The following is a 25,667-nucleotide window of genomic DNA, read 5'->3' as shown; positions in this document are numbered from 1 at the left end:
GATGAAGATTACTGGTTGAGGTGTGGTAGTTTTCCTAACTTCTGCATTTCCAAAGGGCTCATCCAGACTTGTTTCCCCCTGGAAAAATGCAAAGTCTTCACTGCTAAATTGGAGCAAATGCCAATCATGTTTTCTCCGATTTATCACTAAAGAATGGACAAGGACAAAACCACTCAGATCCATGCTTAGAAAGTGCAGGAGAAGCAGAAAACCACCCAGACCCACGCTTTCCGGGCATGGGAGAAGCAAGAGTGTGGATGAGTTAATGATTTGTACAGTGGTACCTTGGTTCCTGAATGGCTTAGTTGTCGAACAAATTAGCTCCCAAACACCGCAAACCCAGAAGTAAATGTTCTGCTTTGCAAACGTTTTTCAGAAGCTGAATGTCTGATGTGGCTTCCGATTAAGTGCAAGAAGCTCCTGCAGCCAATTGGAAGTTGCACCTTAGTTTTCAAACAGTTTTGTGAGTTGAACGGACTCCCAGAATGGATTAAGTTCAAGAACCAAGGTACCATTGTAGTTTGACAGAGAGATATTAGTTGATACATAGTCTGATCATGAAACAGGGCCCTTTTCCCTGTCTGTCTGAAATTTAGCAGGTCTGAGTCTAAGGTCTGATTCCTTAGAAAGGGAATGAAATGCTTGATATTTTCATACCAACTGGAAAACACAGAGTAACAAGGAGAAGAAGTGCCACTGGATGTCCCATAGAAGGCAGGGGGAAGCCAAGAACAAATGAGAATAATGACAATGAATTAAATAATAATGAAAATGAGTGATTATTAATGAATGAATCACTAAATGAGTGAGGGCTTAATAACAAAAATGAAATAACTACCAGGGGGATTCTTGCACACCCCTAGTCTCAGCTGTAATTAAATCTCAAAGTTACAGCTCAATCCTATGCATGGTCTCTCAGAAGCAATGTGTTTACCCTCAGGGTTGCAGAATGCATAGGATTGCCACCTGACTAGTGTCAAAAATTAACAACAAAAATTAACAATAAAACAAATGTTCAAACTAAGGCCTCAGGGCTTCTTCACGCGTTAGTCTTTTTAAGGCTATAACATGTATCAGTTGTGTCTTTTTGATGTACATATACATAAACACACACGCCAGGGATTTATACGCATGTTGGATCAAATGTCTCATAAGATGTGAAGCAGCTCTCACTTTTGTGACTGAGCTCAGCTTTAATAGAAAGATGCTGTGTAGGCTGAGAACTTGATTAGAAGGCAGAAGGGGCTGATTTCTAATTGCATAATTGTGCATATTTTATCGAACATGAGGTTTTAAGACCTCATTTTACCAAAAAACAAAAACATGATAGCACCTAGCTACAGTCTAGATATGGAGCCCCAGCTGACATTAGAACATCTCACAAGCTTTAATGTATACTCTGAGGGTTAAAAATTGCTGCATAAATAAGGGCAGATAAATTTCTCGGAGGTTTTCACATGCAGTCCTTATGAGGCTATCAGGGTGCTTTGTTGCCAAATCAGGGCTGGAAGTTCTGTTCAGGTTTTAGCATTTGTTTGGGTAATTTTGGAAGGCAGATACTAAGCCCTCACTCGCTGCTGAATGGAACTGGGTTTCCCCACATTCCATCCATCTCACTGCTCTTCCAAAGCTGCCCTGTGGTCAGAATCTGTTGCATGTCTGTTTAACATCAATTTGGTATTGCAGCCATCCCAGTAAGTTTTCGCTATCCTCTTGGTGAGGTGAGATGCCACGAGCAAGGAAATGCTGTCTTTCAGTGCACTCTCTACGAACCCTGCTCCAACGCTACGTGGCTGCACAGAGACCGTATTCTAGAGTCCAATGACAAGTATGAAATTTCGGTCTCGGAAGATGGCCTAACTCATCGCCTAATCATCAAAAACACCCAGGCCTCTGACAAGGGGACTTACACCATTGATATTGGAGACCGCTCTTCAAGTGCCTGGCTTGAGGTTGAATGTGAGTGGTGATCTAATCTTGATTTCTCACACTATAATCTATTGTGAAGTAGGGTGCCCCATTCCCTCATAGCAGCACTTCAGGGTTCTACATCCAAGGACTGATTGCTAAGCGCCCAACTATGGAGTGCAGGCTGATTTAAATGGGATAGATATTGGAAGAAACCTTCTGGCCTATTGTCATCATTTCTTACACCAGAACCTTTAAATAGCAATCCTTTAATTGTGCTTGTGCTTTCCTGTCTAGCATGTTTAACATGTATTAGAAATGTCATTGTTTTAAAGGAAAGGAGTTCTATAGAAAACTTTTTTAAATTGTAAAAGCGCCAACAGTTCATCTATACTAGCACACTGTCTCCAACACTAGCAGAAAGAGAGATAAAGGACCCATTTTAGTTGCCATAGCCAATATTCGTTGATACTCCCTAACCTTTATTCACTTGTCCATACCATTGTTAAAGATATGAGTCAATCTAATGGGCATGACTTTGATTTGTGGCCTATATTGCCATTTTGGTTGTTTTTGTTAATGCCAGTAACTATTTGGAAATAAGAGGTGATTTCCTTCACTTAAAACAAACTAACAAAATTCATGCATAATATTGATCACATCTATTCCCTTAATATGGTTCTGATTATAACAGAATTATTTTGCACTACATTAGTTTTCCCCTTGTTTTCCCATTTATTTCTTGTACATGGCTGTGAACTAGTTTAAGCTGACTAGCAATATGTTTACAATGCAGCTAAAGGAAAGAGAAAACAGACTGAAGGAGATAGTGATGATATAACTGGATGGCGGAAGAAACAGCTAGATGAAGACCGTGCAAAGAAACTTCGTCAAGGACAAGGCCGTGATGAGCAGGATGGCCAGTATAAGAATGGCCAAGCTGGCGAAGGAGAATCTTATGGTTCCTTAGGAAAAGATGGGTCTTTGGGAAGAGGAGGAGCCAACAGAGATGGGAAGATGGGACAGTTTTCTGGGGTGGGGACAGACATGGGAGAAGGGCATGAGTTCTCTGGATTTGCTGGTGGTAGTAGTGAACATATGGGACATACTGGATATGGTGTTAGTGGAGAAATGGGTGGTTTGGAGGGCATGGGTTCACTGCATGGTAAAGATGCTATGTTAGGTGGCACAGGAACTGGATCTGGAGGTGCAGGTGGACTGCAAACTTCAGATGGTTCCACACTTAATGGAGCAGGTGGGCCAGGAGCTGGGTTTGGTGGTGCTGGTGGAGTAGGTGGACTCTATGGCAAGGATGGGATGCTAGGTGGAGCTGGTGCTGGGGGAGCTGGCGGTGCTGGCAGAGAAGGTGGACTTTATGGTAAGGATGGCATGCTTGGTGGAGGTGGAGGTGCAGGTGGAGTAGGGGGACTATATGGCAAGGATGGGATGCTAGGGGGAGCTGGTGCAGGTGGAGTAGGTGGACTCTATGGCAAGGATGGGATGCTAGGTGGAGCTGGTGCTGGGGGAGCTGGCGGTGCTGGCAGAGAAGGTGGACTTTATGGTAAGGATGGCATGCTTGGTGGAGGTGGTGGTGCAGGTGGAGTAGGGGGACTATATGGCAAGGATGGGATGCTAGGTGGAGCTGGTGCTGGGGGAGCTGGAGGTGCTGGTGGAGTAGGTGGACTTTATGGGAAGGATGGTATGTTAGGTGGAGCTGGTGGTGCTGGTGGAGCAGGTGGACTCTACGGCAAGGATGGGATGCTAGGTGGAGCAGGTGGTGCTAGTGGAGAAGGTGGACTCTATGGCAAGGATGGGATGCTAGGTGGAGCTGGAGCTGGGGGAGCTGGTGGTGCTGGTGTAGGTGGACTTTATGGTAAGGATGGTACGTTAGGTGGTGCTGGTGGAGCTGGTGGTGCTGGTGGAGTAGGTGGTGCTGGTGGAGTAGGGGGACTTTATGGCAAGGATGGGGTGCTAGGTGGAGCTGGGGCTGGTGGAGCTGGTGGTCCTGGTGGATTTGGGGGACTTTATGGCCAGGATGGTATGTTAGGTGGTGCTGGTGGAGCTGGCAGTGCTGGTGGAGTAGGTGGACTTTATTGTAAGGATGGTATGTTAGGTGGAGCTGGTGGTGCTGGCGGAGCTGGTGGTGCTGGGGGATTTGGGGGACTTTATGGCAAGGATGGTATGTTAGGTGGAGCTGGTGCTGGTGGAGCCGCCGGTGCTGGTGGAGTAGGGGGACTTTATGGCAAGGATGGGATGCTAGGTGGAGCTGGTGCTGGTGGAGCTGGTGGTGCTGGTGGAGTAGGGGGAATTTATGGCAAGGATGGTATGTTAGGTGGAGCTGGCACTGAGGGTGCTGGTGGAGTGGGTGGACTTTATGGCAAAGATGGTTTTCTAGGTGGAGCTGGTGGACTTGATGGTGCTGGTGGAGTAGGTGGACTTTGTGGCAAAGACGGTCTGCCAATTGGAGCTGGTCAACTTGGTGGTGCTGGTGGAGTAGGTGGACTGTATGGGAAAGATGGTTTCTTAGGCAGTGGTGGTGCTGGTGGAATGGGTGGTGCTAGAACTGGACCTGACGGACTTGGTGGTGCTGGTGGAGTAGGTGGACTCTACGGCAAGGATGGGATGCTAGGTGGAGCTGGAGCTGGTGGACCTGGTGGGATTGGTGGAGTAGGTGGTGCTGGTGGAGTAGGTGGACTTTATGGCCAGGATGGTATGTTAGCTGGAGCTGGTGGACATGGTGGTGCAGGTGGAGGAGGGGGACTTTATGGGAAGGATGGGATGCTAGGTGGAGCTGGTGCTGGTGGAGTAGGTGGTGCTGGTGGAGTAGGTAGTGCTGGTGGAGTGGGTGGACTTTATGGCAAGGATGGAATGCTTGGTGGAGCTGGTGCTGGCGGACCTGGTGGTGCTGGTGGAGTAGGGGGACTTTATGGCAAGGATGGTGTATTAGGTGGAGCTGGTGCTGGTGGAGCTGGCAGTGCTGGTGGAGTAGGTGGAATTTATGGCAAGGATGGTGTTTTAGGTGGAGCTGGTGCTGCTGCTGCTGCTGGTGCTGGCGGACCTGGTGGTGCTGGTGGAGTAGGGGGACTTTATGGCAAGGATGGTGTTTTAGGTGGAGCTGGTGCTGGTGCTGCTGCTGGTGCTGGCGGACCTGGTGGTGCTGGTGGAGTAGGGGGACTTTATGGCAAGGATGGTGTGTTAGGTGGAGCTGGTGCTGGTGCTGCTGCTGGTGCTGGCGGACCTGGTGGTGCTGGTGGAGTAGGGGGACTTTATGGCAAGGATGGTGTTTTAGGTGGAGCTGGTGCTGCTGCTGCTGGTGGTGCTGGCGGACCTGGTGGTGCTGGTGGAGTAGGGGGACTTTATGGCAAGGATGGTGTTTTAGGTGGAGCTGGTGCTGGTGCTGCTGCTGGTGCTGGCGGACCTGGTGGTGCTGGTGGAGTAGGGGGACTTTATGGCAAGGATGGTGTGTTAGGTGGAGCTGGTGCTGGTGGAGTAGGGGGACTTTATGGTAAGGATGGTGTTTTAGGTGGAGCTGGTGCTGGTGCTGCTGCTGGTGCTGGCGGACCTGGTGGTACTGGTGGAGTAGGTGGACTTTATGGTAAGGATGGTGTGTTAGGTGGAGCTGGTGCTGGTGCTGGTGGTGCTGGTGGAGTAGGGGGACTTTATGGTCAGGATGGTGTGTTAGGTGGAGCTGGTGCTGGTGCTGGTGCTGGTGGTACTGGTGGAGTAGTTGGACTTTATGGCAAGGATGGTGTTTTAGGTGTAGGTGGTGCTGGTGGACCTGGTGGTGCTGGTGGAGTAGGTAGACTTTATGGTGAGGATGGTGTTTTAGGTGGAGCTGGTGCTGGTGGACCTGGTGGTGCTGGTGGAGTAGGTGGACTTTATGGCAAGGATGGTGTTTTAGGTGGAGCTGGTGCTGGTGGACCTGGTGGTGCTGGTGGAGTAGGTGGACTTTATGGCAAGGATGGTATGTTAGCTGGTACTGGTGCTGGCGGACCTGGTGGTGCTGGTGGAGCTGGCGGTGCTGGTGGAGTATGTGGACTCTATGGCAAGGATGGGATGCTAGGTGGAGCTGGTGCTGGGGGAACTGGCGGTGCTGGGGGAGTAGGTGGACTCTATGGCAAGGATGGGATGCTAGATGGAGCTGGTGGTGCTGGTGGAGTAGGTGGACTCTACGGCAAGGATGGGGTGCTAAGTGGAGCTGGTGCTGGGGGTGCTGGGGTAGTAGGTGGACTTTATGGTAAGGATGGTATGTTAGCTGGAGCTGGAGCTGGAGCTGGTGCTGGTGCTGGCAGACCTGGCGGTGCTGGTGGAGTTGGTGGTGCTGGTGGAGTAGGGGGACTTTATGGCAAGGATGGGATGCTAGGTGGAGCTGGCGGACCTGGTGGTGCTGGTGGAGTAGGTGGTGCTGGTGGAGTTGGTGGACTTTATGGCAAGGATAGTATGTTAGGTGGACCTGGTGCTGGCGGACCTGGTGGTGCTGGTGGCATTGGTGGGCTCTATGGTAAGGATGGAATGCCAGGTAGACCAGGCATTGGTGGACTTGGTGGAGCTGGTGTAGCAGGTGAGGGTTATGGTGAAGGAGGGATAGGTAAGGATGGCAGGGTTAGTGAAACTGGTCCTGGTGGTCTTAGTGGTGAAGGATGGTTGGATGGTAGGGATGGTAGGCTAGGTGGATTTGGTGTTGGTCCAGGAGTTAGAGGTGTTGATGGATCCCTGTATGAGAACATGTCAGGCATTCCTGGTGAAGAGTTCCTAGGCTATGGACAGTCTTCTGGCCTTTCTGACGCTGGAACCCATGCTGGTGACAGAAGAAGACAGCTGTCTGACTTAGATGCCAGTCAACTTACTTCATCTGATATTTCAAGAACCAGGGACAGGAAAGGGAGAGGAGGAAGTCTTCTTGAAGAGGATGTGAGAGGTAATTATATATTTATGAACACAGTAAGCCCACATCTTATGCTCACTTCTTTTTTTTACGTGACCACAACCTTATGCAGGTGATCAAAAATATATATGTAAATTGGGAAAATGTGGGGAAAATTCAAATACGTTTTTTAAAATATGTCAGAAAAAAGCAGGAGAGCAGGAAACAACAGTTGGCAATCCCATCAGCCTTTGTACTCACCCTGGGAGAGTGTTCGAGTGTCTTTAGAGAGTTGAAGTCAGAGAACCAGATAATGAGATAGGGCACAGAGAGCAAGCATAGGTGGTCTGAGAGTGAGTGGAGGGTCATCTGAGAATTCCTGGTTTTACATGTTTTTTTCCGAACCTTCATGTAAGTTGTGGGCTTACTGTAATTTATTGTGTCCCTGCTTCATTTATTTGTGTTTATAACATCTCTCATGTTTTTAAAGATGTTTTCTAAAAAATAGCCCCTTCTATCTCTTTTGTTTGCACAGAATCACATCCCCGTTTCAACCAAGGTTTATTTGACCTCCATGCACTAAAAGGAAAACCAGCTGTGTTAACTTGCAGCCTCAACAATGACCAGCTTGAGGGAACTTGGTTTAAAGATGGGTTCAAGGTAACTTGAAAGCAGTAAACTTCTCAAGAATGTCTTTTTAGTCTTATACTCATTTTTTTCACTTTAATTTTTTATCTTGAAATAAAGCTTCCATAATGCAGACAACAAGCAGGAGGAACACAATGCCTAACTTTGCCTCTTGTTGTTATCAACCTAAGATGGGACATGTCTAAAACCAGTTTAGAGAAAATAGCTGACTTTATGACTCTCTCTATCTGTTTGCTGTAATGTTCCATGTAATTTCTGAGAGAGAATATTTCTTTATCTTCTGTCTACCTCCCTGCAAGATAACAGGCCAGGATGGAATCTCCATTCAGAAGGAGGGCCCAGTCCACAAACTATTAATAGATGAAGTACAAGATAGCCATGCTGGAAAATACAAATTTGAAGCTGGAGGAGTCCGAACAGAGGCATCTATTTTTGTTGAAGGCAAGTCAAGTAGAGAAAATGGTGCTAAAATTGCTACTGGTTGAATTATGCTCTTAGTATTATATGATTTTGTGGGACACATAGTGCTGGAAAGCATGATGAAGTCACTGAATTAACAATCCACATAAACCAGATCTCATTGTCTCAAAAGCAGAGAGAGAGAGAACCTTGGTCATTTCAGAATGGCTCTGCTAAACTAATCCTCCCCTGTTGCTTTGATTGCAAATTACCCTTCCTCCTTACTTCCCTACAGTGGCTCTCTATCACATCTAGTTCTTGCCCTTAAAGTTTTCTCCCATGACCTTTCCATAATTTCTATGGCACCTCTTCCCATGCCACCTGCTGTCCAAATGTTTATGTTCCCTTCCTTTTTTATTTCTCTTCCCCTCATTGACCTAGGTACCTTCTTCCACATTGTTGTACAGCGCTTGCAGCAGCTCTGTAATCTTGACTCACTTAGATACCTCCTGAGAATTCACATTTCTAACACTTAAAAAAAATAATCAGACTAGGCTCATTGCTTGCTATTCCTCTGTTTCTTTACTCCCTACATTACAGTTGCAGTGCTTCCTGCTACCTGTCACTTAGCTTCTGACCCTGTTCCCTATCCCTGGGATCTATTACAGTTTGTTTGTATGTCCTCTGTGTGAAGACTGCATCACTTGTACTAAGCACACTATCAGCAGTAAAACATCAAATACTTGGATTAGTGACAAATGACTTTCGTTGTCAGTAAGTTTTCAGTGAGGTGCACTTTGAAAGAGTAAGAATTCTGTGAATTCTGAGGTAGTGGTTAAGAGTGGTAGACTTGTAATCTGGTGAACCGGTTTCGCCTCTTGGCTCCTCCACATGCAGCTGCTGGGTGACCTTGGGCTAGTCGCACTTCTCTGAAGTCTCTCAGTCTCACTCACCTCACAGAGTGTTTGTTGTGGGGGAGGAAGGAAAAGGAGAATGTTAGCTGCTTTTAGACTCCTTCGGGTAGTGATAAAGCGGGATATCAAATCCAAACTCTTCTTCATTGGCAAAATATTAGGCGTCACTATTTCCTGTGGGCTCGTGGGTTATTTAAAAGAATAATAAGCGCAGAGCATCCATATACTGGGGCTAATTCATGTTCCTCTTATTTCTATGTGCAGATCCTCCAAATGTTGACTCTGCTCTTCTGGAAAAACTGAAGAAGGAACCTATAGTAGTAAAGGCAGGAAAGAATGCCATAGTGAAGATCCCATTTGAAGGCCGGAAGCCAGTCAGATCAACTTGGCTAAAGGATGAAGGGGAACTTCTGGATGATGCCAGGATCAGCACTGACTATTCAGACAATTTCACTCGGCTCTCCATATCCAGTGCTAATCGGAAGGACTGTGGTGATTATAAAGTGAAACTGAAGAATGAGAGTGGAAGCTCTGAAGCTACTCTCAAGCTGGTAGTTCTAGGTGAGAGACCTCAAGTATTTTAGCTATAAGGCATAAGACAACTTTAGGGGGGGGGGCTTTAAGGCCTGCATGTGGTGTCACATTTGGAGGCTGAAGCATAGAGAGCATATTTATTGGTAAAGGTAAAGGGACCCCTGACCTTTAGGTCCAGTCGTGGACGACTCTGGGGTTTCGGCGCTCATCTCGCTTTATTGGCCGATGGAGCTGGTGTACAGCTTCCAGGTTACGTGGCCAGCATGACTAAGCCGCTTCTGGTGAACCAGAGTAGTGTACGGAAACGCGATTTAACTTCCCGCCGGAATGGTACCTATTTATCTACTTGCACTTTGACGTGCTTTCGAACTGCTAGGTGGGCAGGAGCTGGGACCGAGCAATGGGAGCTCACCCCGCCGTGGGGATTCGAACCGCTGACCTTCTGATCGGCAAGCCCTAGGCTCTGTGGTTTAGACCACAGCACCACCTGCATCCCTATTTATTGGTACATTGTGTCTATAAGCAGGTAGTTGCAGCGCAGGGCATGCACCAATTTTGATTAAGGTTGAAGACAGACAGACACACACAAACAGAGAGAGAGAGAGAGAGAGAGAGAGAGAGAGGTTGTTCATAGCACAGAAAATGCTTTTTGATAATAATGCCTGTCTCTAGCACATCAGAAAATAAAACATTTTTGCCCCTCCCTGCTTGCTCTCTTGCTTGATCATTACTGCTACCTCCTCCTGTTGGAAATCACAGTGCCTACTGCAGGATCATTGAGATGGAAGCAGCCCAGCATCCTCCCATTCAAGCACCATGGCTGCAGAGCACTCCATTTCCCATGTGAAACCAGAAGCAGTAGCAGCAGTAGTGTGTGGACAGGGACAAGAACGATATATTAACATTAGTAGACTACTGATAAATAGTATAAGAAAAAGTGCTGACAGATCATTTTCCCAGCATTGCATAAGAAGAGCCTTGCTGGATCAGATTTGTTATCCCACTTCCCACAGTGGCCAACTAGCGTCAGGTGCCTCTGGAAAGCTCAGAAGCAGGACATGAGGGCAATGACCGCTCCCCACATAAAATGGGGGGCGACCTTTGCGTGGACGCACGCAGCCCCTGGATCTTGAGCAGTTCCATCAGCATAGGCTTGGCTTCGCCTTCCCCCAGGTGGGATACCTGGAGGTCTCCGCCTACCTCAGTCAGTTGTCCAATCCCGCCTGGGGGAAGCGTTGCCAAGGAGACCAGGCCATGTAGGGGAGGGACTACCTGCCCACACAATAGAGGGAGGATCTTACCTACTTTTGTTCCCCAGGAACTGGTATTCAGAGGCATGCTACCTATCATCACGGAGGTAAGATAATAGCCATCACGAGAACTAGAAGTCATTGTGAGCTCTCTTTTGATATTGCGTCTGTCTTCAACCTAAAACTTCTATCCACAATACGTAAATCCTTGCATTGATCTTGTCCACTAAACTCAAAAGGTATGGCAACCATTCCAATACCAAGCAGACACAAAAGACCTTTTTCCATAAGCTCTGTTTTGCTCCTCCATGCAGATAAGCCTCAACCACCAATGGGACCCGTCGAAGTTGTGGACTGCTCCACAAATAGTATAACTATCCAGTGGAAGCCCCCCAAAGACGATGGTGGCAAACCAATCCAGAGTTATATTATTGAGAGGCAGCAGGTTGGCAGAAAGACCTGGGTGACCTTGGGGAAGACCGATGGAAGCAGCACTGTCTTCACCACCAACAAAGTGGAACATGACAAAAGTTACTACTTCAAAGTGAGAGCAGTGAATGCTGAAGGTACCAGTGAGGCACTGGAGTCTGATGAAGTGATGGCTGCTACCAAAGGTAACAGGGACCCTTCTGCATGTTTGTTTGTCAGCTTGCCATGCCAACATTCAACATCCCATCATATTCCCCAATGATGTGTAACTAAATTGCATGGACATCTGCTAGTGGTACTTGTTAGCTGAATTAGAAATTATGGTTAGAAATCATTCTTGTCTTAACAGGCAGTATAAATGTTTAAATAATGAGCAACTGCATTCCCTCCAGCATTTCCTGGTCCTCCTGCTCCTCCCAAAATTGTCAGTACCAGCAAGGGTGCTGTCACACTCTCATGGGCAGCACCACATAAGACCGGCAACTCCCGCATCTTGGGCTACAGGATTGAGAAGTGCAAGAAGGGCAGCAACAGCTGGACACCTGTCACTGATGTGCCCATTACAGGTAAGCAGTCATAGAGCAAAGTCGCTAAAGGGCATTACAATAGGAACTGGGATGTTGAGATGTATTCTTAGGTTGCCAATTTAACTCTAGTAAAGTATAATGACGACTTATAAAAGCGATGAATAAGTAAAAATGAGTACGTTATGTGTTATGGAAAATAAGGCACTGGTCTTCATGCTTTTAGGATGATGCTGTAGAAACTATTTTAAAATATATCTGCAGGGTTATAATAAGCCCTTTTCTGCTGACAATTTATGGTGTCTCAAATAGCTGTTTGGTTTTATTCTAATTTTATGAACTGTTTTGCATTTTAAATGTTTTAAAAGCCTTGTGAAGGCTTTGAACCTCCTGCCTAAAATATGTTACTAAATTAAGTAACCTTTCTCACCGGATAGTTTTGTTGATTAGAATTCCCTTCTGAACTTAACCACAAATGTTCTCATCAATCTCTATACCTATTTTCTTTTTTTATAGTAGGGGAAATAATTAGGTAAATTAGTTAGAAGAATGTGCTATGGGTTAAGGTCTCGTTATTATCCTTGCTCTCAGTAATGCAAACACGGAGCCAGTATTGACTGACTCCATATTGTGGCATCACCATGCTCACTATATGATTTCCTGAATGGATTTGGAATCATTATTATTATTTTTTTAATTTCTATGTCTCCATCCAAGGATCATAGGGCAGTTTGCAATATAAAAACACAAAAATGCATACCATAGTAACAAACAAAAACAATCCCACCCTCTCAACACACAGTTTAAAAAAAACCCCATAGATGACTGTTGTTGGCAGCTTCATTGTCTCCTAAGTGCAGGACAGCTCAGTCAGTACATAATGTGACTATATTTCAGGATTGTGTAAACAGAAGTCTCTTTCTAATAGAGGACTACATTCTGTTAAAAAAAAAAGAGTGCATGACAACGTTCATTGGGTTATAGTCAACTTTGTTTTTCTCACATGCTGAAATTAACAGCTTGAAGTTAGTCGTGGCCATTAATTTCAGTGGGACCACTTTGAGTAGGAATAACATTCAGTTTCATTTTTCTCCTGTATCTGTTGACTACAAAACTCAAAGCAGGTTAATTATTTCTCATTATGTTATTCAATTCTGCAGACAGGAAGTACACAGTGACTGACCTGAAGGAGGGTCTGCTGTATGAATTCCGTGTGGCTGCCATTAATGCTGCAGGGGCGGGTGACGTTAGTGCGCCGTCGGAAGCTGCTTTTGCTCGGGATCCCATGAGTAAGTGATTCAGTCTATTCTACTGGGCATGGCGCAGGAAAACCAGAGGTGGGGGAGGTGGGGAGAGAGAGAAGAGTTGCACAAAATGTTTCAATGTGTTCATCTACTCAACAAATCATTTGCCGAGTGCCATCATTCACGTTTAAATTGGGATATGGGTTTCAGGCAGCGGTACTCAATTACCCCTCTCAGTAATGGAAAATGTGCCCCTTTGCTTGAGAAAAGACCAAATGACAGCAGTAATCACTAGCTCCACATTCACTAGGGAATGGCCATGAGTAAATATATGGAGGGTGGACACAGCAGGCCAAATAATGACATTTCTACTTGTTATCTTATAAAAACTGTATGGGTTCCAATCAGGCATGGCCAGCAGGGTAAGGTAGTCGCCTGGAAGTGATGTCACTGTTGCTCCCTATGATGGGGCCAGGACAGCAACAATGCAACCAAGACCTAGCATTTCTGCTGGTGCACCTGCTCCAATCTCTGCTCCTTCTCTGTACTCTCAAGATAAGCAGCAGTACCGCTGCAGGGAGAACAAGCCACTCTTGATGCTGGTATATAAATATATATTTGATACTCAAATTCTACTGTTTGTTACAAAGTGCATGGTATAGAATTTCCAGTGAACTGGGTACAGGGTAGGGAATGATTGCCAGAGTTACCAGAAAGAGGGCTGGGGTTTGTCATGACATTATGCTTCTGCACTAACACATTACAAAAAGTAAGGGAGCAAAGATAAACCAAGGGAGGCAGAACTGAACAACAAGGACAAAATAAACTGAATGGAATTTTGAATCACCCCCTTTCCAGAACCACCAGGTGCAGTGAGAGATCTTAAAGTGATCAGTACTGACTACTGCAGCATCTCTTTGTCATGGACGAAGCCAGAAGCAGAGGAAGAAAGTCATGCCAAAGGCTACATTATAGAGATGCGGCACACTGACACTCTGAAGTGGACCCAGTGTAATTCCCTCCCAATCCCAATGACTACATACACAGTTAGAGGGCTAAAAGCCAGGGAGATGTACTTCCTACGAGTGAGAGCAGTCAATGATGGTGGTTTTGGCGAGCCTGTCGAACTGGACACTTGTGTCCAAGCTGTACCTCCCACAGGTGAGTCATAATGTCCAGCTTTCGCTTTGGTAATTGATGGTAAACAGAGACTAAAATCTGTAGGACTTCCCCAAGGAGTAGAAGACTAGGAACAGGGGAAAGCAGTGGAGAATGAACCATAGGGAATAGATGGCAGATCGAGGAAGAGCTGCATGGTGAAATGCTAGAGGGATGGCCAGGGAAGCAATAAAAGGTGATGAATGGATTTCAGAAACAAACAAAAATGAAAGGGTGAGGGGAGAGAAAAACATAATTGAATTGTGCTATTCACTATTGTGATTGCTGGTTGTCTTGTGTTTGTAATTTCTCAGGGGGTGTGAATTTGAGGAAATGACCCTAGCAGTAACTTGAGAGGGTATACAGTGGTACCTCGGTTTTCGAATGTCTCAGAAGTCGAACATTTCGGCTTTTGAAGCCAAAAACCCAGAAGTAACAGCTTTGGCTTTTGAACCATTATCGGAAGCCAAACGTGCCACACGGCTTCCGTATTGAGTTTTCCAGACGGAAATGCTTCCAGGAATGTATGCTTCAGTTTTCAAACGTTTTGGAAGTTGAATGGTCTTCCGGAATGGATTATGTTTGAAAACCGAGGTACCACTGTACTATAAACAGAAACCAAAAGCTGTAATAGGGGTGGAGACATGCTGAGGACCTGCTGAGATTATCAGAATGAACATGAAGCCCAAAGAAAAAAAGAAAGCTGAGCACCAAAAGATGTTTTTGCATCCAACCTGGTGTGGTGAGGACTGGGGAGTGACAGTTCATAGGGACATAGGAAGCTACTTTATACTGTCTCAGACCATGGATCTATCTAGCTCAGTATTGTCTCCACTGATTGGCAGTTTTGGATGGGTTTCTCTCCCAGCACTAACTGGAGGGGCTGGGGACAGAACCTGGGACCTTCTGTATGCAAAGCAGAAGCTCTGCTCCTGAACTGCAGCTCTTCCTGCTTTTCATGAAAAGAGAAACTGAAGGAGTCTACCTGAGAAAGCTTGGATCGAGCTTCATGCCTAAGGAGGCCATTGCAGATGGCTGAATCAAATTGTGGCGAAAAGACACAACCCTCCAATAATTGGCAGGCACAAAAGTGCCATCTATTTAGTTGCAGTTCTTCCACAATATATCATACCTTAAAAGTATCTCAAGAATCAGTTGTTAAATCACTTGTAGAAGCTGATCCTGCTGTCACAGAAACAAAATTCTCAGGTCAAGTAGGGCTTCTCGGGTAGGGCTTCTTGAAAGTACTTACAGTGGATGGTGTTACTAGGCATTCAATATTTTTGCAAAGTGCCAAACATATTGCATAATCCAAGGTGAAGTCTTTAACTTACGTATTTTTTCCCCATTTTAGTTCCTCCCAAACTCTTGGTAAAGGACACCACCAAAAGCTTCATGATTGTAAAAGCAGGGGATGCCATTCGTGTGCGCATTCCCTTTGAAGTAAGTATAGCCTTTCTGAGAAGTGCAGCATTCACAAAATCCATTCCCATGCTTTTTTTTGGTCAAAAACCTAAGAGCACAAGATGCACTCTAGATTTTGCTAAACAAACATGGACCATTGTGTGTGTGTGTGTGTGTGTGTGTGTGTATGTGTGTGTGACTTTACATTCATCTTTTCATAAATATATAGCTTACAGATTCATTCAAGGGGGGTAGTGTTCAAGTTGTAAGAAACAAGAGATACAATTTAACATTGCATCTTTCTTTTTGATTTTGTGTGCCAGAAATATGTCATATAGCACTGCATAATATGTGTTGTCCACTGCTTTGAGATTCTTACTACTGGATGGAAGGTAGCTTCATTATGAAATGATGAGTTTGTGTAGCCCTCGGATCTTTGTATGGCAAATAAAGTAGTCTCTGGAAATACAGAAGTTCTCCATCGCTGTCCTATGTATACAGTATTTTGTTACTCAGGGCTTCTTTTTTCAGCTGGAGTGCAGTTCCGGCACTTTTCATTCCCCCCAAGCCTTTACATCCCCCCCCAATTCCTTTACGTACTTCTGAGAAGCCCAAAATGAACATTTCAAGTCAAAACAGAAGCTGAAAAATAGGGATAATGGCTCAGACTGTTTCTCATCTATGTCATGTTTGTATGTGTTTGTTCATAAATCTATTTTCTCCCATTGATTTGTTTTTTTAAATCTACATGAAAATTCACATCTTAAATACATATTTAAATTTGTATATTTGAATGCATTTTCTCATACAATACACATTTCTAGATGTATTTTATCTTAAAATATCCATTTCAAATGGATTTTGATACATTTTTGAGCCAAAAGGTGCATTGCAAAATTAAGTTTAGCACAAAATCTGAAAAATAACTATGTTCTGACCTGCACATTAGTCCAGGGGGGTTTGTGTCTGGATAGTTTATACCAGAGTTTGCAAAAACTGAATTCTTCCACAGTTTTACTATCTCTTTTCTGTTCACCAGGCTTCCCCACCTCTTGAAGTGGTTTGGCTAAAGGATGGTCTTACTCTGCCCGCAAAAGCCACAATAGCTACTAGAGAAGGCCTGAGCCAACTCATCATCCCAGGAGCTGACTTTTCTGACAGTGGCCATTATAGCATCACCCTCCAAACTGAGCGTGGAAATAAAGAGACTTTCAGCTTCCTAGTCCAAGTTCTAGGTAAAGAACATGCAAGGCGTTTCCAACTGCGCAATCTGCATTCGAATTCCCTTTTTTGGAAAATTCGTTCAATACCATACTCTCTATAATCCTTCAGCTAGACAGGTGTCTATTGTCCATGAGGGGAGATGCAGCCCATGGGGGCACTGAAAGGTTGCAAGTCAGCATATTTAGCAATGCCAAAAAAGGACCATGGATCACATGTCATAGGAGTCCTTTATGGGCAACTGTCAGAAATGGAATAAGACACCAGCTGCAAGCATCACAGTCTGTCAGCCCCTCCATTTACAGTTTACAAAAATGGCTGTACCAACTGTCAACGGGCATTTCTGTCTGGGAGACAAAGAGGGTGAAAGCTGGCTTCCTTCCACAAGCAAGCTCCAGGCTAGTGTTGCCTGGCTTTTATTCCTTTTAAATGAAATGCTGAACCCTCCTTACCTCTGCAGCTCAAGGTGGGCAGTATATTAAGACTAACAATAGCATTGTGAAAACTTTGAGGTAATTATATGCCTCACTTTTAACAAGGTTGACCATTAATTAACAACAACAGCAAAAGCAAAAAGATGACAGTAGCTGGTTGTAGCCAATAGTTTAGGTCATCTGAAAGTAGTTTGTCAGCTACACTACATAGTCAAACTGGCCTGGAAAAAATTAGGGTAGATTTGGACAGACTTCAGGTTTGCGGGATCTCCTTTTGTGTGTTTTTTTTTTTTTAACTAGAATCCAAACTAGAGCCTGGTGTAAAAGACATGCAATACTTCAAGGAAAGAATTTTAAGCTTGGGAATTTGTTTTTCAGCACCAGAACTGAATGGACTTTATAGTCCATCTATACCAAAACAAGCTCTTGGTTACCCACCTCAGTCCACTTTATCCATTTCAGCAGTATAATTGCAGCAGGTATCAAGCCTTAAAATGAGGTTTACAATATACATTTTTCTTCACTTAACTGTATCAGGGACAGCCATCAGCATGAGTGACTAAATTCTATGGGCATGATTCCTCTTTTCAATACTCTTGTACCTTATTATACTGCACCATCTTAAAATTCGGGCTCTGCCTTCTGATTTTATTTATTTTCACTTTGCAGATGTCCCAGAATCTCCTGGTCCTATACAGCTAATTGAGAAGGTCCCTGACACGGTGACTCTGATTTGGGAGCCCTCACCAACAGAGAAGAGAGAGGGCACCCTGAATTATATGGTCATGAGACGTGACTCCTACAAAGGATCTTGGCAACTGGTGTCTGACCTGATTTACACCAACAAGTGCACTGTCTCAAATTTTGTCCCAGGCCGGGAATACTACTTCAGAGTTCAGGCAAAGAATTGCATGGGAATCAGCGAGCCCTCTGAAACAGTGCAACCCTGGATCATCCACAGGGAAAAGGGTAAACAGGCTTTGAAAGTAAACCAGTACTTGTTGGTTCACTCTCTGTGTATTCACTGTATCATATAAAGAAATCAAATGATGCTTTGAAGCATTTGAAGCTTTTTCTAGAAAAAGAGGTGCCAGAACTCACCTTGTTCTTTTATAATGGCAATGGCATTCACCTGAGAGGTGCCAGAAATTGGTTCCAGTGAGTTTCCGATGGAAAAAAAAAGCCCTGCTTTGAAGGCAGAAGCTCTCAGCTTCAATCTCTGACATACTAGGGCTGGCAATGACTCTTGCCTGAAACTCCAGAGCCAGAGTCACTCCAGATGTTTCAGACTCTCAGTCCCATCAGCCCCATCCAGCATTTCCACTGGCCAGGCAGTTGTAGACCACAATATCTGGAGGGCACCAAGTTGGCTATTCCTGCTCTAGAGAGCTACTGCAAGGCAATGGAGACAATCTGGAACAGATGGAACAATGACCTGTCTCAGTATTAGGCAGCTTTCTAAGTTGCTATACACTAAGGCCAAATGGAAACGTGCAGACCTGAACTGTAGGCATGGTCAAATGACTTCCGGGTTGGCGCGACTGGCTAATGGCGGATTCCCTCCGAGCTCCGGAGGGAATCGGCTTAGCAGGGGATTGGGTCTTGCCGTGCCGGCGACACGGGGACCCTTAAAAACCACGGGTACGGAGCCCGTGGACATGGTGACTCGGCGGGCACCATAAGCGCCCTCCCGACTCGTGAAGGAGCCTTTTTAAAGGCTACGGATCGGGTGCCAGGGAGTGGCGTGGTGCTGTGAGTCCTTCGCTTCCCCTGCTGAGCGAAGCCGCAAGCCATTCTCCGGTCAGCGCTGACTTCTTCCTACCAAATTCGGACTTAAAAGCAAGAACAACTACCCGTGAGTAATTTGAAAATTGGATTACAATATATTTGGTTTTGGATTCGGCACGAGCGGGGGAGCCGAAAAAAAAAGGAAGTCCGTCTCCCCCCTATTGTAAACAACTCAAAGCAAGGACCTGTCAACTAAGGTCGCGGGAAGAGTTGCTGGGACTGGATAAAGATACAAATTCCACAGATTTAAAAGGACTAAGCTAATGTGCTGGAGGATTGGAGTCTATTTTATTTGAATTAAACACCATTCTTCTCAAGCCCGGGAGTAACCCGAGTCAAGAGTCTGCTGAGGATTTATAGAAACCTTTGACAGCTGTCAAACTAGCTGTCAAAGTTGGAAGAATCGAAAGTTGAAACTTTAACCGGTTATATCGTTACAAAATATTGAAAACAAAGAAAGATTGTTACAACTAAATCTGACTTTTGGGTCGGAGGGGAAAAGAACACTAAGTAACCAGAATCCCTCTAGAGGGGATCTTTGGACATTACAAGAATGGAACTAAAACAGGGAATACAGGAAATACGTGCTGACTTGAAAGAGCTGATCTCTCTCGTGGGAAAGTTGCTAGAGATGAATGAGAAAGGCTTTGTTTTGTCTACGAGCCCCTCAAACCTGAAGTTATCTGAAGACACACCAATTGAATTGGAAAAAGACTCGTTGCTCGAAACACAGGCAGCTGGACAGGAAAAAGAACAAAAGATTGAGGAGGAGAAGATATCTGCCAAGCAGGAGGAGCTGAAAGAAGGGACAGCTGAGATCCTACAGAAGAGAAAAGAGAATTGGAGATTTGTTAAGAAGAATCTTAAATTGACCAAGGTGAAAGTCGGACTAATGGGGACATATAGATCTTGGAAACAGTGTTGGAGCACCACGTGTAAACAAGTAGGATTTATTGGAACAATCATGGTCAGCACCGAGAAAAAGTATCTTCGACCCTGGGTGTTAAGCAAGAGAGATTTCCGAAGAAACCGGCTGAAAGGGACTGAAAGAGACTTGCGTGCTTTGGACGTAAGATCACCAGGCTAAAAAGATGGACCAAATGGACTTTGGATAGGGATGGAAACCGGGGAGGGAAGGGTGGGACTTAACAGTCCGAAGGGGATCTGCTCTTCTTCTTTTTTTTCGCTTTAGGAGTATAAAAATTAGGGGTTTCTTTTTTTGTTCTGTTTTATTATTAATATTATTATAAAAATGGGGAATCGGTGGAGGGGAAATAGTGGCAACCTTAGGAAGGGTATATTATTTTGTCTTTTCTCTTTTCTTTTCCTTCTTCTTTTCTATATATAGGGCTAAGGTATATATTTTAATAGATGGCTAAGGTACAACAACGAACTAAAGTTTAATTCTATTATAAAAAATTATCTTAATTAAACTAGGGTTAAGTGATTTTAAACAAACTATGTCTTAGGATATTAAGTGGAAAACTTGCTTGATTAAACAATTGAAGATGGAATACAATAAGGGGAGGCGTGGGGAAGTCTTGAAAAGAAGTTATAGAAAATGAGCTTAAAAGGTGGAAATCTTCTTTGCTGTTTTTTGTGTTTCTTTTTTCTTTGGTCTTTTTTATTTTTCTCTTATTTCATTTCTTTCTTCTTCTTCTTCTTCTTCTTCTTCTTCTTTTTCTGTTCTGTTATTTGTAACCTTTTGAAAAATTTAATAAAGATTATTATAAAAAAATGAACTGTAGGCATGGTCAAATAATGGCATCTCCATGTGTCTGAGGTCATTTGGGGAGTTCCTGGTCATTGTGTTCTGCGTACCATGCAGAAAGTGTCAACAAACCTATTGACTTTTTATTGGTAGAACCTCAGAACTTTGCCAAAGAAACTACTGCATCCTCACCGTTTTTAGCCAATATTGCCAGTTGCATATGAGACATGAATGTTAAGTATACTGTGTGATGGTCAGTCTCCCTTAACTCTACATTTTGTGCATCTTACAGGTAAATTTGCAGTCAGAAGCCCAAAATACAAGGGGATCAACCAAAGTCAGCCTCCAAGATTCCTTGTCCCATTGAAACCTCATGTGGTAACTCTAGGATTTGACTGTCACATGAGTTGTGCTGTGACTGGATATCCAGTCCCTCAAGTAATGTGGTATAAAGATGGCAAGAATATCTCTCAGGATCCTACCTTCTTCAGCAAAAATGACTTTGGGGTCTGCTCTCTTGTGATCCTAGGAGTCACAGCATCAGATGGAGGCCAGTACAAGGTGGTGGCCATCAATGAACTAGGCCAAGCAGTCAGCAAAGCTGAAGTCACCATAAAAGGTAAAGACTAAAGAGTGGGTGGGGTGTGGCATGCTTAGCCCATATCCCAGTCACTCGGTATACTTCCATGAAGCAAATAAGGTTTAAATGTCTGGCCTTAGGGCATTTTGCCACCCTATATACTGGTACTGTATATTATTGGTCCAAACTAGAGCCCTTCCCTGATTTCAGCTATTAATTCTATGGTGGCAATACTTTTTAAGGTGTGGACAGAGTGTTTAAAAGCACCCTGGCAAATCCTGACCCAACAACAGGAAACTATCCAGCTTCAGCAATTAGTTTTGTTCAATTGCTGATCTGTCTCTACTTGGTTGATTGCCTCACAGTGAAACTTCCCATGAGACAAAAGGTCCTTTGATGACAGCCTGTGACCTTCCCTCATCATGACTCTTTCTGAGAATTGTGCCACAGTCCTGCAGAAATTAGATTTCACCCAATAATAGCAGAAGACGGGGAGTGGATAACAGCTGAGACTAGAACATAAGTAGGAAATTGGAAGATTTTTCAAATCAAGACATGAAGGTCACAATGGGCACCATTCCAATGAAGCTATTGTGTGAGCAGAACAACTTTTACCTAGGCAACAGCACTTCCCCTCCCTCTCCTCTCCCATATGCCCCCATTACCCCCTAAATCTGCTCAGGGCTACCCCAACTCTCCAAAGCATTTAAGGTGAGGTTGCATTCAGGAAGGAGAAGTGACTTCATTGGATTCAATGCAGTGTTTTCTTTCTTCATTCTGAGCCTTCATAGTTCCTTTTGACTTCCCCCAATAATGCAGAGTGTTCTTTTGGTTGCTTACAGCGGCAAAATACAAGATAAAGTTCCTGCACCTGCAAGCCAATAATGCATGGAATAGTCTTCGTATACTTGTGCCCCTCCCCAACCCCATACATACCAAACAAATTTGCTTGTGCATGTGTCCTAATTCCTAGGATGATCAGTGTATATGTCTTATGTTAAGGCAATTTATAGGCTACATCCTATTTTTTAAAAAATAAATCAGTGGACTTTAACTAATCTATGCAATTCCTTTCTGTGCACTTTCCACTTTTAATCATATAAAATCTAGAAATGTCAAGTGATATGTCTCTTTCTCTCTCCTCTTTTTTTTCCTGTGGAAGAACCTGCTTTTTAGAATGGCCTGCATGGAACCAGCTTTGCACCGTCTGTGGCATGACAACGTTTTCCTGTAAGACAGACACCATTACTGAAAAATACATATTTACTGTTCTGTTAAGCAGCCTGAAGATTCTATCTGGTGAGGCAAGTGAGGTCAAATCAGCAACTGTTCTTTTCCTTACAGTTTTCCATAACAGGAAAGCCCTTTGAAAACATGTATGCAATTCTGTCCAATGGTCCTTCAAAGAGCAGAATCCCTGTATACTTATCTGAGACTTTAATGGAAATATGTTAACTTTAATGGAAGTAAAGTTGTTGTGAGCCACCACAGTCAACATCCTCACAACGAATTTATTGGTCTTTTACAGGACTTTCTGTTTTGTTTCTGCTGCATCTGGCTAACATGGCTACCCCTCTGAATGTCATGACAAGGAAAGATAGTCCTGCAATAATAATGGATTTTATATTCATGTCCACTGGGGTGTAGCTGAGATAGTTTATTTGTAGGATAAAGATATTGTGAGAGAAAATACTTGGAACCAGCCCTATGGCAAATGAATTTCAAATAGCTTGGCTGTGCCCACAGTGGCTGTATTAGAACATGAGCTTTATGAATGTATTGGGAGTAGAAGAGTTTATAACTAGTTGGAATCCTTCTGTCAAGAACACCAAATTTTATGTATGAGATATCTTACTAATTTCAAGCATCATTTGGGTTTTAACCAACTATAATTTTAGAAAGCTTAACAAAGAATTGAAGTGGGACAATGCCACCTATTCAGTATTCATAGGATGCTTGAACAAGATTAGTTTAACCTTGAAACAGAAAAGTTTGTTTTAAGATAAGTTTTTTTCCTGGGCCTACAGCAATTGTCTCATCAACAAGAATCAAAGCAAGACTATACTTTTGTGTTTGCTCAAAACTGAGTTTCAGCCTCATACTTTTCAAAATGTCTCAATGAAATGAGGCCCTATGCCAAAGATATCTGCCCTCTGTGTTTTTCACTTACGCTATGAAAAATAGCTTGCTATTATTATTATTTAAAAAGTATTCAGTTACCAGTTTCCTAATTAAGAACAACAAAAGATGTTTAGTAAGTCCAGAAAAAGTCAAATGCAAATATAAGTCAAATGCAAGTTCAGTAGCAGATGGACTCTTTAGCAAAAATATTGTAGTGAGAGATTTAACTGACATGTCACAAGACATCTCTAGGGAATAATATCCAAATCTTTGTCTGCACTCAGAATTAACCAAGGACATATCTGTTGCTGAATTTCTACCAGTCTACAAGACAGAATTTCCATTGTTTTAGTGGATTTTCTATGAGATGTCAGAATCCATCAAAGTCTAGTGAAAGCACACTGAATGATTGATGTTCGAAAAGCAGATATGAGGTGATGAATATACACAGGTATCACACTGGATCCTTAATGCTAATTGTATTGCTAAGTGATAATATTGGATCGCCTGGGTGGGGGCAGGGAGAAGGCAGGGGGGCTATTGTGGCCTTAGACCATTGCCGTCTTGTGTGCAAGAGTCTGTGTGCAAGGTTTTCATTTGTTTCAGCATTTTCCCTACCAAGGAACTGCACTTTATGGGCCAAAGGCAAGTGAAAACTTAATACTGAACCTGAATAAACACGACCTAAATAAACGACTAGCATCGTCAGAAACATTTGAAGCTGAATCATCTTTTCTAGCCCTGTACTGAGTACTTGGATTGGCAGCAGTCCTCATGGAGGGAGGGATCTTTCCCAACACAACTACCTAAAACCCTTTAACTGGAGATCTCAAGGAGTGGACTTGGGACCCTATAAACCACTGAGCTATGGTTCTTCTTAATAATAGTTACCATATTGATGCAAATATAAGCTGCACACATATTTCATACAAGCCAGGGGTTTTTTTTTTGGGGGGGGGACCATAGGTGGGTCAATATGGTATTGCACAAAGCCTGAGTGTATCAGTGCTGCTTCTCTGCCCACTATACCCATTCAGGGTATTAGTACATTAGTTTATCAACTCATCATTGATAACTGAGCACTTCAGCTTCACTAACAGAACTAATACATGCAGAATCCCAAGTGCTTTTTTAGAAAAGGTAGGACTAATTATAAATCTTCCTGCTTCAAAACGTAACCCAGGCTGTGTTATTATTTTGATCCCTTACACCAGAAGGGTCTCAAGGTGTCACATCAGTACAACAAAAGTATGCAAAATACATACAATAAATTCAAACTGACTAAAAGGCAGTCATGTATCTGAAAAGTTAAAACATCCAACCTTTGGCATCCCTAGCAGAGATGCAACCAGGAAGGAAAAGAATCCAAATTTCCCCACTAGGGGGACTCATTCTAAGTGCAGTAATACTGGCTACATGCAGCAGCCAGAAACTGGCGTTTCTGATGTTAGTTGTTTTCTCTCACTGAAAAAATGAGTAAGGCATGACAGTGGTTTGCTTCTCCTGTTCATTTTTTTTTTTAAGTGGGAAGGGAAAGCCTGTTCCTGGATGCATAAACAGATGAAAAACTTCAGCTAAGGCACCAATTTTTTTTTTAAAAAAATCAGATGTGCACTGTGACCAACATTAGATGGTCATAATAAAGTTTTTGTAAGACTGGAATCAACATGAAATGTCAAAACTGACTTCAATAAACTTGGTGTGGGGAAGAAAAAGTATATGGTTCAGATCATAAGCAAATGTCTTTTCTCGTGGAGACCTTCTTGTCTTTAAATTATTAACCAGTGGATGTGAATGACAAAAATGCAAGGACGCTAGTGGGGGTGTTAGCAAAAACAGGAAGGGGTGAACTCAGGCTACATCTGCACATCTACTACATTACAGCCTGTGGTTTTTCATGTTTAGTGTTTCTGCAACATAACACAGGCACACATGTGTAGAAGTCATTTCCACCCATTTTGTTTAATAAAAATACCACAATTATGCTTCTGGAGCAACTGCAGGTGTTCTTTTTGTTGTGATAGTATTGGTGAGCATGCTATCAGAAATTAATACCCCTTAACAAGCAAATTTGCATTATATCATGTCTGTCTCTGTGGGTTTGGTGTAGCAGAAGTACGTGCAAATTGGTCACATTGCTGGCAGCAGTATCCACACAGTTCCACAGGGAGCAGTCATTTTTTTTGCTAAAAGTGTGAAGGCTATGTACTAGGACTACTGTCTTTCTCAGAGATGAAAAATTTAAATGCCTTAGCCATTGATTATACACTGGCTAACTTGTTGCCTGTTGTTTGCATGTCAATTCATTTAATTAAATGACAATTTGCCCATTTTAACTTGACCAGCAATGAGCCACAGCAATAAAAATCAACCAAATGTGTTTGTGCTTATTACTTACCCTGCTCTGACAGAATGTGGTCCTTCTTATCTTTCAAAGAGGAAGGGGAAAGCTCCCTTTTTATCACTCACCCAAACTGGCCAGTGCAGTAGTGGTAAATTCTAAAGTGCAGGAACTGCTCCCATAGCCAAAAAAGGA

The 25,667-nt window shown here is 43.7% G+C and overlaps 1 protein-coding gene across 1 annotated transcript in view; it reads left to right on the top strand.

Moving 5' to 3' along the window:
* IGFN1 (immunoglobulin like and fibronectin type III domain containing 1) overlaps positions 1-25,511 on the top strand; it is a 48,989-nt gene extending 23,478 nt beyond the window's left edge. The window contains exons 11-30 of the mRNA XM_083745275.1: positions 1,687-1,959; positions 2,705-3,241; positions 3,317-4,405; positions 4,508-4,597; positions 4,664-4,897; positions 5,402-5,521; positions 5,666-6,100; positions 6,170-6,826; positions 7,308-7,432; positions 7,720-7,861; positions 8,998-9,294; positions 10,832-11,131; positions 11,339-11,512; positions 12,631-12,759; positions 13,573-13,875; positions 15,227-15,315; positions 16,316-16,511; positions 17,601-17,900; positions 20,723-21,049; positions 22,173-25,511. Of these exons, the coding sequence (XP_083601401.1) occupies positions 1,687-1,959; positions 2,705-3,241; positions 3,317-4,405; positions 4,508-4,597; positions 4,664-4,897; positions 5,402-5,521; positions 5,666-6,100; positions 6,170-6,826; positions 7,308-7,432; positions 7,720-7,861; positions 8,998-9,294; positions 10,832-11,131; positions 11,339-11,512; positions 12,631-12,759; positions 13,573-13,875; positions 15,227-15,315; positions 16,316-16,511; positions 17,601-17,900; positions 20,723-21,049; positions 22,173-22,186 (5,831 nt within the window). The 3' untranslated portion in view covers positions 22,187-25,511. The remainder of the gene's footprint in view (positions 1-1,686; positions 1,960-2,704; positions 3,242-3,316; positions 4,406-4,507; positions 4,598-4,663; positions 4,898-5,401; positions 5,522-5,665; positions 6,101-6,169; positions 6,827-7,307; positions 7,433-7,719; positions 7,862-8,997; positions 9,295-10,831; positions 11,132-11,338; positions 11,513-12,630; positions 12,760-13,572; positions 13,876-15,226; positions 15,316-16,315; positions 16,512-17,600; positions 17,901-20,722; positions 21,050-22,172) is intronic.
* The last annotated feature ends 156 nt before the right edge of the window (positions 25,512-25,667 follow it).

This window comes from Podarcis gaigeae, assembly GCF_964106915.1.
Source record: "Podarcis gaigeae genome assembly, chromosome: 6".
In the NCBI taxonomy this organism is placed as follows: Eukaryota; Metazoa; Chordata; class Lepidosauria; order Squamata; family Lacertidae; genus Podarcis; species Podarcis gaigeae.
Note: the sequence above shows the minus strand (reverse complement) of the source record. Positions and strands in the feature narration are given on the sequence as shown.